Genomic DNA, 15,680 nt, shown 5'->3' with positions numbered 1-15,680 from the left:
TGTGCTGGGCAGACACATTATGTATCAGCCCATGCCACAGGATGCTGGAGTCATTGAGCTTAGGAAGGGGGAGATGTTGTAGGCATCTGGAAGATCTTGGGTTGTAACGTGAGAGGTGGAGGGTACAGAAGAGATGGGCACGGGGTGGAGTGAAAGGAGGTGCTTGTGTTAGCAGATAAAAGCACATGGTGCAAACAATTAGTTGGAATAAATCATCATCCATACTATGCATGTAGTGATCTTGTCCCCTCAGTGGGGGTGGGCTGAGTGATCCATGCAGGCGGCCTGGTGATGCTGCCAGTAGTGGCAACAAGCATAATACATTAATAGTCTCATTACTAGAGATATAAAAGTAAAGTGCCAGTAGAGAGTCAAGCTGCATTATTTAACATTTTAATTTCAAAGTAAACAATCATATAGTTTATATAGTTTGCATATAGACTAAAGTATGTCTTCATGCTCATGATGATAATGATTTTGACACCAGTGTGGAGATACAAAAATGAGTTAATAGCAAATCAGCAAAGCTCATCTGTTTCTTGGAGGACGCATTTCTGTCTTCAGGCTCCTTTTGTCTGAGAGACTGCTAAAATTCTCCTCTAGTTTCTAACCTGTTTTCTAGTTTAGTGCCATAAATCAGTGGAACTGTGCAGTCAAATAAAGATAGTAAAATGCTGCCTTCTAGGATAAAAGGAAAATTTGGTTTAAGCGATACACATTTTTTCTAAGTGTGTACCTGTAGTTTTCCAAATATGACAAATTCTACATTTGGAAGCATTCATATTTGGAAATACACAATTCCCTTGAATTTCAGTAATGATCGCACATAATCCAAAGCCAAATGTTGTCTGTATACAATATGTTTGGTAGAGTTGGTTAAAAAAGTCAACAGATATATTCTGATTTAAAACAAACAAACAAAAAGAAGATTTAAAAGAAACTTATCATTTCATGATTTCAGGCAAAGCTTCATTTCTTGTTTCTTAACTAAAAATTTTAGACTAAACATTTTAATGGTGCAATCCTGCAAAGTGCTGAATGACCTCAAATCCCATAGATCTTAGCAGTTGGTGAGGGGGTTAATCAGCTTGAGAAATAAGGGCTTTAAAAAAGTAAACATTACCAGAAAAAATAAATGTGGCCAACTAAATTGTGCTGTGTGGTATACTTAATGATGCTGATTCATAACCTGCAAAGTCACTCAGAGCAAAATTTTGTCTCAATCATGTTAACTTTTCATGGCTATAGGAGATATAAGTATTAAATTAAGAAGTGATATGGAAAGCATTTTCCAGTTATGTGATTTTCCCATTATGTGATGTCATTCATACTCTCATTTTTTAAATGAGGACTGAGCATATAAAAATAATGGAATTTAAATTCATATGCAGAAAACTTGGGTATCTTTGAGTAAGCCATACTGAAAATAAAACTTCAATCTATTATATGTCAATATAACTAAATTGGAAGGAACCAGGGGGTGGAGAGGGGTGGTAGTATGATAGTTATTCTGTATCTTCTTTACATAGTTGATCGTTGGCCTGCTTCATCAAATTTGAGGTTTTGTTTTCTGTCTGCTTCACTATTGATCCTCAGATCAGATTTATCTGCATTGCTACCATCTGTCATTGTGGATTCTGCTTCTGTGCCTTCAGGAGTCCCTCCAATGGGCTGCAGAACTTCATCATTCTTTTCTGGGGGACGCTTCCAATGGGGTCTGCTTGCCATCCACAAAATAATTGCACCAAATATGACAAGCAAAAGACCAAGACAGTTGACAAAAGTTGCCTCTGGTGGAGATGCACTATACGCAGGATTTTGCCTTTGGAAGGGAAAAGAAAATGTAAAAAAGTCAGTTGTTTTAAAGACAATCCTGGTCTCAAAACAGCAGTCTCTTACTAGGTAGGTAGTCTTTTTAGAACAAAACAAACCAAAGAAATGTCACAATACTAGACGGTTATTAGTCAGTGCAAACAGAAGTACCGTTTGCAATGAATAGCCTTAACAGACAATTGGAAAAAAAATACTTACAATGAAAAGATAAGCTTTTCTGTGATTCCCATGAGAGCTGTTGCAATCACTGTTGCAAAGATGGTAAGACCTGAATAAACATGTATTGGCATGAGGGCTGCTCGGAGAGGAACTGGAGCAAAAGGGAGCAGAAAGACGGCAAAACCCACGAAAAGCTAAACACAAAACAGATTCATAGTTAAAGCTAGTTGGGAAGCAAGCAGCATTTCTCAAGCAGAATAAAAATCATCATAAATATTTGATTTTGAGTTGTCTTCAAGTACAAATTTAAAAATAATTGGTATTTTTATTTCTTAAATGTATTTCCCTTCAAAATCAAGCCAATAATTCTGGGTTGGCATCTGGGAAGCAGACGTGAAATATTTTGTAAACAATTCCACACGATACCAGTGTCCAAACTTATTGGTAGTGCTAGAACTGCAACCAAATTAAGTACTGGAAACACAAGTTTTCTGTGTCATTAATGCCGTAATAATTTATTAAAGGTATGAGTAGCTACATTTTTGCAGTTTCGTCAAGTCCTGTTCTGTGCTTCTGTTATGGATTTACACAGAAATTAAGATTAGAAGGCAGTCTAACCTTCTGACTTGAGCAGACTAAATAATTCTACCTTAATAGAGTTTCAGTTAAAGTGTATGTCTTTAGAAGAATGTATGTCTTTAGTCTATATCTCGCTATATCAATCAGCTGGCATTTATAGAGTGAAGATGTTATGTAGGTGGTGTGAAGTTATTCAGGGGATATGCATCCTCCCATTAGTGCTCATTTTGTGATGGAAGATAACCCATCATGTCACATGGTTTCAGTCACAGGCTATCCCAGTCATATTGAGGTTGCATCGCTTCTTTAGTTTGTTCTACTGTTCCTCATTCCTGCTGCTAAATTAAAAATAGTGCATAAATTTCTATTTCACTTTAACTTCCAGTCTTAGCCCTTATTTCGTCTTTTCATGCTGGATTAAAGAGCCCAGTATTTGCTCTCTGGGAAGCTTTTTAATACACTGTAATCAAGTCATGTCTTAATCTTCTTTAGATCTGCTGAACAGTTGGAGATTTTTAAGTCTTTCATTGGAAGATGGTTTTTCCTCCTCTCAAATTACTTTTCCAGATTTTCTTTGCACTTTTTTCCTCTTTTTTTCATTTAAGAAAAATATTCCATAGTATTTCATATTCGTTTTCCCAGTACCATATATGGGTGTTCAGATAATCCATCATTAGAGAATTTACTTTTCCTATTGTCCCAGCATTGTGAGAACGCATTTTGAGCTTCATATCATCTTAAAGTACTTCTTCTCAGATACATTACTTTCCAAGAGACAGTCTCCATTGTATGTCTGACCTATTTATGCCCTTGTGTTATACTGTATTAACACACACTTGGCTCAAATACAACATATTTACATTATTGTTCCTGTAGTCATACAATAGTTTCTATATTGACATACTGTTTCTGGCAAATGTCAAGCATCTTCGCTATTAACGGCGATATGACTTTATGACTATGCTTAACGATACTGCTCAATCACTTAGCAAACACCACCACTGGCTGGAGTCTTACATTCCAGTTTGAAGGAAGTAATACCACAGTTTCAGTCGTGAGCCAGGCAAGGCATTAAGTGCCATCGATCATGTTTATAGTGGCAAAATGAAAAGCAGAATATAGGATCTTATTCACAATTCTTTATCTTAACCATTCGAAAAAATGCTGATACTCAATATAGTGGCAGCACAGATTTCCCTGAAGTAACAGCATCATTAAAGCAAGGAAAACCTTAACATTGTTCCTTATTATTCATTAGCTGTTGTTCAACTAGAAAGAATATACTAAAAAATGCTGCAATATGCTTTTTTTCCTAAGTGTTGAAAACATTATTTCAATACTAGTACCTCCTAGCCTAAGCAGTGAAGGATAAAAGTTCAGAACCCAAATCCCTCAGCTGGGGATTTTTTGCGCTTGATCATGAATCACAGAATCATTGTGGTTGGAAAAGACTTTCAAGATCATTAGGTCCAACCATTAACCTCACACTGCCAGGCCCATCACTAAACTAAACTGTATCCCTCAGCACCTCATCTATGCAGCTTTTGAATCTCTAGGGATGGTGACTCTACCACCTCCCTGGGCAGCTCGTTCCAATGCTTAATAACCCTGTCAGTGAAAAACTTTCTTCCTAATCTCCAGTCTAGACCTCCCCTGGTGTAACTTGAACCCATTTTGTCTTGTCCTGTCATTCATTACTGGAGAGAAGGGACTGACTACAACTCCCTTTCAGGTAGTTACAGAGAATGATCTTTCAGGTAGTTATAGAGAATGATCATGTCTCCTCTCAGCCTCCTCTTCTCTAGGCTAAATAACCCCAGCTCCCTTATCTGCTCCTCATAAGAGATAATTAAGTCTTATTATTTTCTTTTTAGCGTTTTGGCAAAAAACCCAAACAAACCATCACAATTTGAAGGAACAAAATAAAATTCCTTGATGTAATAATACAACATAGGGAATTCAGAATATATATGCAGAAATGTCTGTAAATGTCAGGGCATGCCTCTTATTCTATGCCAAATGCAAGGCATACTAAGTTAGCTCATTTTAGATAATAGTAACTCTAATCCTCTGCCAATAGTAGCAGTTAAAAGCATGCACACAAATATTTATGTGTGCAAATCCAGCATGTTTTGCTGATTCAAGAAAACAAGTTAGCCAATAGTAGCTCATTCAGATGTCAGAGCCTTTAGATCTGCACTGTTCCCTGCTGTACTTGTTCTGCTGATAAACAAAAGTCTTTAGGCCAAGAAATGACTACTCAAAATTATGGTAGCTGGAGAAAAAGAAAAACAATTACTTCACTTGAAACTTCATTAATAAAAGCTCTAACTGTAAATATGCTGCCAACAAACCAAATCACTTGCTTTAACCTCAGCAGTTTATAGAGCTTAGAAACAAGCTACTGTATAACTGAATAGTATATAAACTGCTATTATCCCAGCAAATAAAGAAAATAGGCTTTAAAATACATTTTCCTTTGAGTGAAGTATCTAGTATTTTTACATTTATTTGCTACTTTGCCAAATCACAGAATGTAAAATGGCTGTCTGAGTAGTTAGTGTATTAGTGAGGGCCTATAGTGCCCAAATTACTCAACACGTTTTTTAACTTTACAACTTGTTTATAAATACAGTTAGATTCTTACCTGGAGAGCATAAAATATAGCAACAGCCAGCCCAATCCAGCTGTGCAGACTGTACATGTTAGGAATGCTCTGGGCATTGTGGTATTCAAACGCAGCTACTATAGAAACAATTGCAAGAATCATAGCTATGGTATTTAATCCAGCATGTATGAACTTCATTAAGAGTTTGCTGCACTTCCAGGTCCAGGGCAATCTGTACACAACAATAGCTGAAGAAAGAACAGAAACAAGATTTTATGCCTTACAGGATATCTTCTCTCACATTGTAATAATCATGCATCATTCATACATTTCCATTGTAAATGACAGGAAAATACAACCTTTAATACTTAAAAAAAAGTCTATTAAAAGGCTTTTTCTCCTACACATAGCATACTCCAAATAGACAACTGAGGCTTAAGTAAAGCTTTTAGAGAGATTTGTTCATAATTTCAAAAAACCCAAACTTGTGTGTTCCAAAAAAAGAACACTTGGTGTCATCTTTTCCTCTTTCCTTAAATTAATCTAACAGGGGGGATTCTGCACAGGATTTTGATTTTTCTGCTACTACTCAGACCAGAGGAACAGGACCTGATTCTTACATCCAGGAGACCATCTAGTAGGAAACCATGTGAGATTATGTTTTAATATTTATTCTCTTTGCCAACTTTGGATAATGGTGTTCTCTAGTTGCATAATTTATATAATTATTTATTGCACTGATATTAATAAGGCTACTTTAAATGGGAAATGCTACTGAATATAAGGGAATCATAATCTGATTTAAGAGAGAAAAAGATTTAGCAATCACAACTCTTCCAATGATGTTAGATAAATGTAAGAGGATTTTGCCTATATTTGCATTAATAACTCTAGCAGAGAGTATTCCGCCCAGTCTGAACAAATTAACAATTTCTAGTGATCTAACTCCAGATAAGTGTTATTATAAGAATAACTTCACCTGGAGCTACTTCTTGCCAAGCCTTTCCTAAAGGTCCCCACTGCTCCTTCCCTGCCTCAGCTGTCCCCTGCCTGTTGTATGACCCAGGCTTTCCACAGGGGACGCACACAGACCAGACCAGATTACACTGCTGAAGCCCCAGGTACATCTGATCACAAACTGGGTAGTAATTCTGGATGTGTGACAGCATATAAGTATATTAAGATAACAGAGGGCAAATATTTATGAAGACACCTGACCAATAAAGGCTAATGCCTACATCCATAATGTCTTGCCTGAGCAAAAAGATTGAGCTTCATTCATCTGATTCATCACATCCTCATTTAAGGTTTCTGCTTATGAAATTACATTCAAATCTTTATATATAATTAGCTATACTAGAACAAAAGAATAGAATATACACAGGTTTTAAGAAAAGTTCTTATTCAAAACATTAAGAAACAGATGTGCACCAGGGGAAAAAAACAAACAAATACCAAACCTGATAAATGTAAAGATTTACTGAAGTGATTCTCATGCCTTACTCATTACTTCTCCATAACCCTAGCTTTTTATGCAAAAACCACAGGTTATGGAAAATAAACAGGATACTCACTCTGTATGTTGTGATGAATGATAATAAGTGACTAATTAAGTTCAAAGTTCTGGTTATATATTTTTGTTTATTTGGATGCATGCCAGGAAACAGTACTGCACTAAATAAGCCACAAAGAAAGCACTGTTCCCAAGTCAAAGTTCCAGACTATGATCAAATTTTAGATCAATGTATCCTTTTACATGAAAATGTAATAGTGAAATGAAAGTATCCTTTAGAATATTTAAATATATACAACACTTAGGTAGTTCTCATCTTCCTAGTTTTAAAAAGTAACAACAGTAAGTCCTACAAAATCGGGAAGACAGAAGCCTTGTTTTTAAGATAACTTGACAGTAATTAATCTCTATGACATAGGTGTGATTCAGCACACTGAGCTCAAGAACACCTCCAACAGTTCTCCAAAAGTTATATGATAGTCTTATATCTTGTCAATATAGAAATAATTGCCTTCATCAGACTATTATTGATTTGGTACTAATGATTATGATTTCTAAGTTTTGTAGAGCAGGTATGACAAAAGGCCTAAAGAAGCCTCCACATCCCATGAGGATATTCCTAACAAATCCTCCTTGCGCCATCTTACCACATGGCCCATAGTATTGTCAATAATTTATTCAAAGTGCAGCAGAGTACTGGATTCTGTATGTCTTGAAATAAATTTGATGTGCAAAGGTCCTGGTCTCAGTTTGCAGTCTTTCATCTCAGAGGGTCAAGTCCAGGCTAAAATTATCGTATAATTTTTTTTTCCTTAGTGCTATCATCTATTTGATTTAACTTCCAAAATCATTATCAAACTCAGTAGTCACTCATCCACACAGTCTCTGATCTCTCTCTGGACCATAACATTTCTGCGCAGTTTCCCCTAAACACTATGGTAGAAAAGCAAGGAATATAGACTAATGGCTTGGACATTTGTTAACAAAACGATGCATTAGCCTGTTACACACTGCAGCCCATAATTGGTGCCACTGGTTTATTCCTCGTCCCATGAAGGCTATGTGTGAAGATACACATTGCAACTTGAGGTGATTTGAGTGTTTATCACTGTGAAAAGACACAGTCTCATCTCCTCACCACCACTTTTGTTCCACTTCTGTATGTTTCTGCCTGCCTTCGTCATAGCCTGTGCTTTTCTGACGAGCAGAAGCGTGCTAGACAACATGGGGAACAAAAGGGAAAGAAGGAGGAAGATTCTGCTTTTAGTGGTGCAAGCTCTTAAAACTGACTAAGATGTGATGTGTTATTTCATCTCAAAATTAAAATAGCCTGGGTTAAAAGGACATGCACAATTGCAGCATTTTTAGTGGTGAGATGCTAAAGCAGTCCTGTGAAGTACTTTCTCTAGGTGCAGCATCTCTGCGTCTGTTAGGAGACCTGATGGTCTAGGCCTTCTTAGACACAACTTCTTCATTCAGATCTTGCTCTTCTCTTGACCTCTGATTTTAAAGTGTGTCATATAGGGTAGAGAGATCTTGCAGTATCCTGTATGTGGCAAGGGACACCTGTTCTTTGCCAAATGTACAATGCAAAATTCTGGAGTTAGCTCTCTAGCATTTCTGACTATGCTGCAGTGAGGTGTCGTAGATTGTTTGTGAGATTCCTTCCACCTTAGAAGGCACACAATGTGGTTCTGTGAGTGCACTGGAGGTACACTGCACAGCACCTCACAGTTGTCAGAAAGGAATGTTCTTCTTCAGTCCTGTTTCCTCTCCTTCTTTGCTGGTCCTGTTGCTTACCTTCAGCAAGTTCTGAATGTCCACTAGATTGTTGGGGAACAACTTTCACACAGAATGGACAGGTGCCCATCTGTGATTTCAAAAGGACTTAAACTAAGCTCATCAAGAGATCTGCTTCTTCACAAGCTGCCTGTGATGAGACCCTTATAGCTCATCAATCCTTTGCCCTTCCAATTCTTGAGAATCCTGCAGCCCATTGGATGTCAGAAACTCCAGGAATTAGCTATTTTTCCTTTGAACAGACGTTTTGCTGTGTTTCAGGCAGAAATACAATTGTCAGATAATTCAAAGCAAGCATTATACTTAGTTGTGATTTCAAGATTAAAGACTGTGGTTACTTTAAAATATATTTGCACTCCTCCTTGCACTTGCACATTGTCCACCATCTCCCTTCTCCTATCTATGGCACTTCTGAGACCCTTTGTGCAGATAATTCCATTTTCTATTCTGTCAAAAAATGTACTTTGGGTGGGTGGGTGGCGGGGCTGTGTTAGTTTTCTACTAGCTTAGTTAATTTAGTTTATGAGTCTGACAAGGGCCAGAATTGACACCAAAAAAACCAGTAGGAAGATGAAGTCTGAGTCAAAAAGAGAGCTGAAAGAGAGAAGTGGAGGAAAAAAAGTAGGAATATTTCAGCCACAGTGAGCTGTTTTATTGTCTCACGCACTTCGGTAATTCATCCATACAGATGAAATGTAATTAACAGTCTGACACCATGTGATAATGTGGCAGACCAGGACTTTCTCTTTTCTCTGTAAGAACACTTCAGTAACATTCCTGTGTATTCCTTTATTAACACATTGCTGACATAAGCTATGTTCCCATGTTTTACATCTGTTTACAAGTTATATATTTCTAAATCATATATGATGAGGAATATTAATTGTGCAAATATCTTCTAAGATGTATAGCATCAACCTACACCTTTATGTTTAGAGTGCATATGTGACTCAGCATCAGAAGACTGATCTGAGGACAAAGACTGCCCCACCCTTGTTCTGACTCACTCCTTATTCAATCTTCGACAGCCGTGCTGCTCCTCAGCCTGCAACAGACATTGTCACATCTCTGTAGAAAAATGGTTTTTTTAATAGATGACTTATGGGAAATCCTCAAAAATAATTTATTACATGTTATAATGGGTTTCTTAATTAGTCCTTTGGGAGAGAACTAAACATCATTTGCAGACCAAACATGAACATGTAAATATACCTCTGGAGCATGCCCTATGCCTACAGTCATTGTTCAATATTTCCACATGTAAAGTAAGGCAGAATTCCTTATTTACTTATTTAACCCATTCTATCACACTGTTATTCCTTCAAGCCCTTCTCAGAACTCACTTTTTCCTCACATTTTTTTCCTGTCTTATTCTTTTCCGAAAAGTTGCAATACTAATATGCACACAGACTTTTATTGCCTGTGTTTTTCCCACTTTAAGTCTAGAAAATCATCTTTGTGCAGAAAATTACTGGACAATTACTGTGCACTGACAGTGTTTTGTCGGGTATCATTTGTCAGGTATCATTAGGTGCTGATTCACAAATAGTAACTATTAGTATTAACGTGCCTATAGCTTTTTGATCTGCTTGACAAGATATATACCACACTTAACAAGCACATCTACTTCCCAGTATACACATTATTAGAGTCATCCCTTCCACCTCCTGTAGCCAACAATACAACATTTCTATCCTTTATATAGATTTAAATGGACTCAGGAAACAGTTGTTTTGATCATTATTTCAAATCCTTCACACAAATTTAACTAAGGTATTTATTAGCTATTCCTTTCTACTTTTAACTGCTAAAAGGCTTCCTTCCCTTGTATATGTGCAAAGCGGTATCTAATTCTGTCATCCAAATTTGAATCAGATTCACGGTAGCATGTTATCTGTTGATATTTCATCTCAGTTACTACAATACTCCTTCAGTCTGTTTTTCTTGTTAAACAATAGGATTTCCTCTCTGAGTAATGCCTTATTATCAATGAATTCCTTGCATGTATTCCTTTCTTTTAACTATGGTAACTTCCATTTACTTCACATGTATCATTACCGACACAAGATTTGAGGCAACATCTTTACTCTGTGACACAGGGACAAACAGAGTTTCAGAGGAACTAAAAGAAAACAAATAGGAAAAAGATGCAGAAAACCTCCCTTCTCAAAAAGTCAATGCTTATATAAAGGACAGTAGTTTGATGACAGAAAGTAGTGTGGATTTTAGTAAAGTCAACAGGTGTTTCTTGTTGCTTATTTATAGCCTCGAATTACACTTCCCATGACCTACTGAGCAATATTATGTAAAGCAACTTCAAAAAATTATTGCTCAATCACAATTTCTAACTTGAAGCCATAAGCTGAGAATACGCCCCTATTGAAAAAATGAAATTTGCAGTGTGTGTTCAAATCACAGCATTTCCTTCTTAGCCAGAGCTAGGCAGCCACCCACTCCTGCATCTGCCAGCCTCTGGCTGGCTGGGCTCCTGCTGAAGAGCAATCGAGCGAGCACACATGTGATGCAAACAACATGTTCCACTGGAATGAATGTCTGGATATGCTGGACAAGTTTTCTTGCTGGATGAATGCAATGTGTCATTCAGCGGTAAAGCAAATGTAAATAAGGTTATTAAACACAAAACTAAGTTTGTCTAGATAAAATTCTAGTTTGCCTTCTATTGCAAAGAATGAATACTCCTACTTACATTTATACTGTAAGTCTCCAGAGGTTCTTAATTACTTACAATCAGTAAAATACTTGCTATCCTTTCCCCTAAAAAGTCAGTCACTGTTCTCTGCAGTTTTTATTTGCCTTTCTTGGAGATGTTACTAACGTTTCACTTAGCTCTTTTCAAGCAACTAGTAAGAATTTTGTTATTGAATTTATTAAAAAAATACTGTTGGAAGCTGCTATCTGCATCAAATTTCCCCATTAGTTGCCATTAGCATAAATTGACATAAATGTCAGGATTTTTAACATACAGCCCAGTGTCCTTATTTTTGCAATATCTAGCTCTAGTTTAAATGTATTTGCAGGCTAGATATGACCCTCTGTGGTGCTCATTATCTGCTTTTTTAATTTTTTTCTGAGAGCAGTGTATTTTTCTTTCCTAAACTGCTATCACTTAGCAACTATAGTGTGTTTAATTTAGTCATTTTCTTGGGATTAGCCAATTACACTAACAGCGTAATAAACTCTGGCATTCCTGTTGGCTTCAAGGAACAGCCTTTGCACCTAATACCTAACATGGGTGTTGTGTGGGATGAGATAAAAGGTAACCTTCATGTTATAGTGAGACACGTTTAAAAGTTCAAGGCTGAACTCTGTGCTATCAGAAGTTCATGTAGCCTCCTAAAAAACCCATATAACATCACATCATAATCATTGTATGTTACTTAGGCAACAGAATTATGAATGAAAAGACGTATTTCACAAAATCATTTACACTAAGTCTAGGCTGGCAATTCGCCTTCTAACGATGCTTGTGGTGCTACACTTTCTCTGGCAAAAACCTCGTTCCTGGATCTCACTTCTGTGGTATTGAACTTTCCTTTCTCCTCTTGGGACATGGGAGAGAGCCAAAAGAGAGGGAGCCGAGAGAAAAACTTTCCTAGGGCAGCATTTCTAGCATTTCGATTCTCAACTTGCATAAATTCAGGCTGACTAGGAAAACACACCTCGCAACCGTTACTCAAAACGCAAAGGCAGTCCCAGGCCAGGGTAAACAAGTGCTTGCAGAAAAAAACCCACCCGGTAGAGCCATTTGGGCTTATGACAAGGCGCTCTTTGTCCCTGCTCAGACAGGAGCGCTGCCTTTCCCGGTCCACCCGGGCGGTGCACCGCAGGCTGCCGCGCTCGCTCCCGCTGACACCCGCTGCCGCCCCGCTCCGCGCCCCGCGGCCCCGGCCACCCCGGCCAACGCCCCGGCCCCGCCGCGCACACCCCGGGCCCGGGCCCCCTCCGCACCGATGCCCTGGATGAAGACGAAGCCCGTGATGACGAGGATGGGGTGCCAGTTGAACTCGCGCGCGCTGCCGTCCCAGCTCAGCCCGCCGCGGTACTGAAAGACCCAGACGAGCGAGAAAACTACGGAGGCGAAGCCGGCCAGCAGCGCCGCGGCCAGAAACGCCAAAAACCGCCCGTAGTCCTCCATCTTCCGCGCCCCGAGCGCGCCGCCGCCCGTTTCTCTGCCTGCCCGAGCCCGACCCTGGGCCCGACCCCGCCCGGCCGCCCAGCCCCTCCTCCGCGGCGGCGGCTGCCCTCCCGGCACCGGGCCAGCGGCACTCGGCCGCCTCAGCCTTGTTTTTTTCGCAAGGAGAGTGGTGCTTGTTTTTTTTCCCCAGTTTAAGCAGTTTGTCCGAGCGTGCCGAGTGTTTCTTTCCCTCGCGTTCAGAACCCCGCCTTAGAAAAGACGTCTGTGTGTCCGCCGGTCCGCTGCCAGGGCGCCGGTCCCCCGACTCCCCTCGCTCCCCCGGCACTGGCGTAAGGGAGTCGGTGCTCGCGGGTGTTGTGCACAGGGCTGCGGTGGAGATTGGTGGCTGTGCGGCGCGAAAGCTCCGAGGAGCGGCAGGAACTTATAGCCCTGCCGTACAGATAAGCCAGCACAGCCGTGAGCACTACAGATAATGCAGGAGGAACACTGTGATGAACAGATAGGCAGAGCATGCAGAAAATGTGGAGTAGGAGCACACTTAAAGACATTGATGAGCTGTACTTGGAGCACCATGATCATCCCCTTTACTTCCTATTGGGTTCATTAAGTGCTGTAAATGCAAACCAGAAACTAACCAGTTTCGTGTATGAATGCTGGCATAAGGATGTAGGAGTATTTGGACGTTGCTATGTTGAATAGAGTCAGATATATCAAATGTCCACTACTCAACACAGAAACCACGGAAACCTTAAGACAATTGCAACAAGTATGGAAAGGCCCATTATAAGAAGGTTAGAGAGGAAAACAGAGGAAAAGAAACCCCAGAATTGCAAAAGAGACAACAGGCAGTGCTAGCCAAAAATATTACTCGATAGATTAAATCAGTTTTTTTCAAACCATGTATTCAGATACTTTTTCCATTGCTGTAGAACATTCAGCTGCCTCTGAAGCCTGTCAGTTGGAGGAAGAGCAGGATATACCCAAACATATATTCAACACTGCTTTTCTAGTATTTGATTAGCTTACTTTTGAAATATATATAAGTGTCAAAGTATACATGAATTAGAAATTCATTAATGGATTGAGACAATACTATTCTTTCTGGCTAGTCTTTGGGCTGTTTGATATCTCATGCTCAAATTGAAGCTTAAAAAAATGACAGGAAACAGTTTTATGGAACTTAAAATAGTTTCAGTAGAATATCTGCCAATTCAAACTTAGTACTTACTAAAGTGTTGGAAACTTCTACATAGAGATGTGAAGACCAAGCCAGATTGGAGTGGGATGTGAATATATTTCTCTATTATTCTCTCTAAACTCCTAAAATAAATGTTGGGCTCTGACATTTAAAAAAAACCCCATTGACTTGCACATTGCTTGTATAATGATGTTAGCTTTCATTTGCATGGATTTGGTGGGACTTGCTCTCAGGATTTAAGTGGTTGCTCATTGTAGTCACAATGGTAACTAGAGCATTGATTTTGTTGTTTCACAAGTCACAGGGTCTAAGAGAAGTATAGAAGTAAGTCCTGAATCTTCTGATGAATGCACTCATGTATGAACTTCCAGGGATGCCAGATTGGCAAGCAGGTTGTCTCAGTATTATGCTCATAAAAATTTGACAAATTTTTCTGTGGATTGAAGCAATCCTTTCTGTCTTTACTTGCAAACCAGTGTGTAATAAACCCATAAATCTCTCTCTTTCTGCACCAAAAAAAAAAGTCGTATGGCTTAAACAGCATAGCAATTATCCATGATTAACTTTGGGATATTTTTATCTGTTAAAAATATCTTTTTCTGTACTCTGGAATCCGCTACTCCTTGTCTTTTAAACACTCCAATAAGCTCTATTATATTTTTTAAAATGTAGTGTTTAGTTAAAAAGTGACATAAAACCTTTGGATTTATGTTGAAATGTTACAGATGATAGTGAAGCATCAGTTTCATAATGCTTGTCAGTTCCTTACAGGGAATGGCAAAATTATTACATGAAATTAAAAAAATATATTCATAAGCCCTCAAATTTGTCCATTCTTTCCAGTTTTGTGAGGTGGTCTAGCAAAATGTCTTTTGTCTCTTTAATGCCTGGAAACTAACATAAAATAAATACTTGACTTTTGTCTACCTTCTATGAACTTGAATCTCTAAATTGCAAAACTCTTCCAGTTTCCCATAGATTTCAACAAGCTTTGATAATATCCAGTCACCCCGACAGTCCTATACAGGAACCTTCTGCCCAAGTGGATTTTACTTATGTCTAAAACTGTATCTCTCCTATAGAGGAACTGTAGCTCAAAGTGATGTACCCTCTTAAAGCAGACAATAAAAGTAGCAGACACAGAACTTTACTGAACTGGAAAATGACATCCGGTTTTGACAGCTACATATGAACAGATTGTTTTTAAACTAGAACTAAAGACACATGAAAGCTTACAGTGTTCCATAAGCCAGACATGAACCAAATGCACTGCTACAATGTCCAAGGGGACTGCTCGTTTACATGGATGTGGGAACTCAACATCACACAGCTGACTGCTGAGGGTTGAATGACGCCTTTGATAATCTGTGTGGAACATAAACTTACCCCCACTGGCATAAAAATGAAACTAGTCTCTATAGGGCTTTCAAGTCTCTTGGATGAATGAACACCTGTTTTTGTTAACCATTAGTTTGTAATCTCTATTTTTTCCGTCTCCTAGAGCATGTTGATGCTTTTCTACTCTGGTACCAACTCCGTCAGTGTGGTGCTCCCTCTCAGCAGTTTTGTTGGGATATCACCTAATATGCACTTCTTTCTTTGAGTTGCTTCATTGTCAGATGTAGAAGTGATATAAATGTGACTTCATACCTGGAACAACCTACAAAGTAGGCAGACTAGTAAGACCTAATAATTTACAGATTATTTTGAAGAGGCATCAGTGGGCTCCTGCCTGTATTGTGCCTGTGATACATGGCTACTTGGCAACTTCTGTCATTCTTGCTATACCATTCGTATATTTTGAGAGCAGCAGCCTGGACATAATTTTACATTA

General features: G+C 38.8%; 1 protein-coding gene across 1 annotated transcript; it reads right to left on the bottom strand.

Moving 5' to 3' along the window:
• Positions 1 to 377: 377 nt before the first annotated feature.
• LOC104556169 (plasma membrane ascorbate-dependent reductase CYBRD1) lies at positions 378 to 12,870 on the bottom strand. The gene is made up of 4 exons (XM_062004675.1): positions 12,462 to 12,870; positions 5,219 to 5,427; positions 2,032 to 2,186; positions 378 to 1,822 (listed from the first exon to the last, which is right to left on the bottom strand). The coding sequence occupies exons 1-4, from the start codon at positions 12,646 to 12,648 to the stop codon at positions 1,522 to 1,524; spliced, it is 852 nt and encodes a 283-aa protein (XP_061860659.1). The 5' UTR covers positions 12,649 to 12,870; the 3' UTR covers positions 378 to 1,521.
• Positions 12,871 to 15,680: the final 2,810 nt, after the last annotated feature.

The sequence above is a fragment of the Colius striatus genome, chromosome 11 (assembly GCF_028858725.1).
Source record: "Colius striatus isolate bColStr4 chromosome 11, bColStr4.1.hap1, whole genome shotgun sequence".
Lineage (NCBI taxonomy): Eukaryota > Metazoa > Chordata > Aves > Coliiformes > Coliidae > Colius > Colius striatus.
This window is presented reverse-complemented; position numbering and strand designations above follow the sequence as displayed.

Bases quoted from the DNA above. Each gene is read 5' to 3' on its own strand.
- LOC104556169 (XM_062004675.1), bottom strand. From the start codon at position 12,648: ATGGAGGACTACGGGCGGTTTTTGGCGTTTCTGGCCGCGGCGCTGCTG. The intron at 5,428-12,461 runs GTGCGGAGGGGG...TTCTTTCTTCAG, and splicing joins CGTCTTCATCCAGGGCATCG to CTATTGTTGTGTACAGATTG. The intron at 2,187-5,218 runs GTAAGAATCTAA...TTTTGTGTTTAG, and splicing joins CTATATTTTATGCTCTCCAG to CTTTTCGTGGGTTTTGCCGT.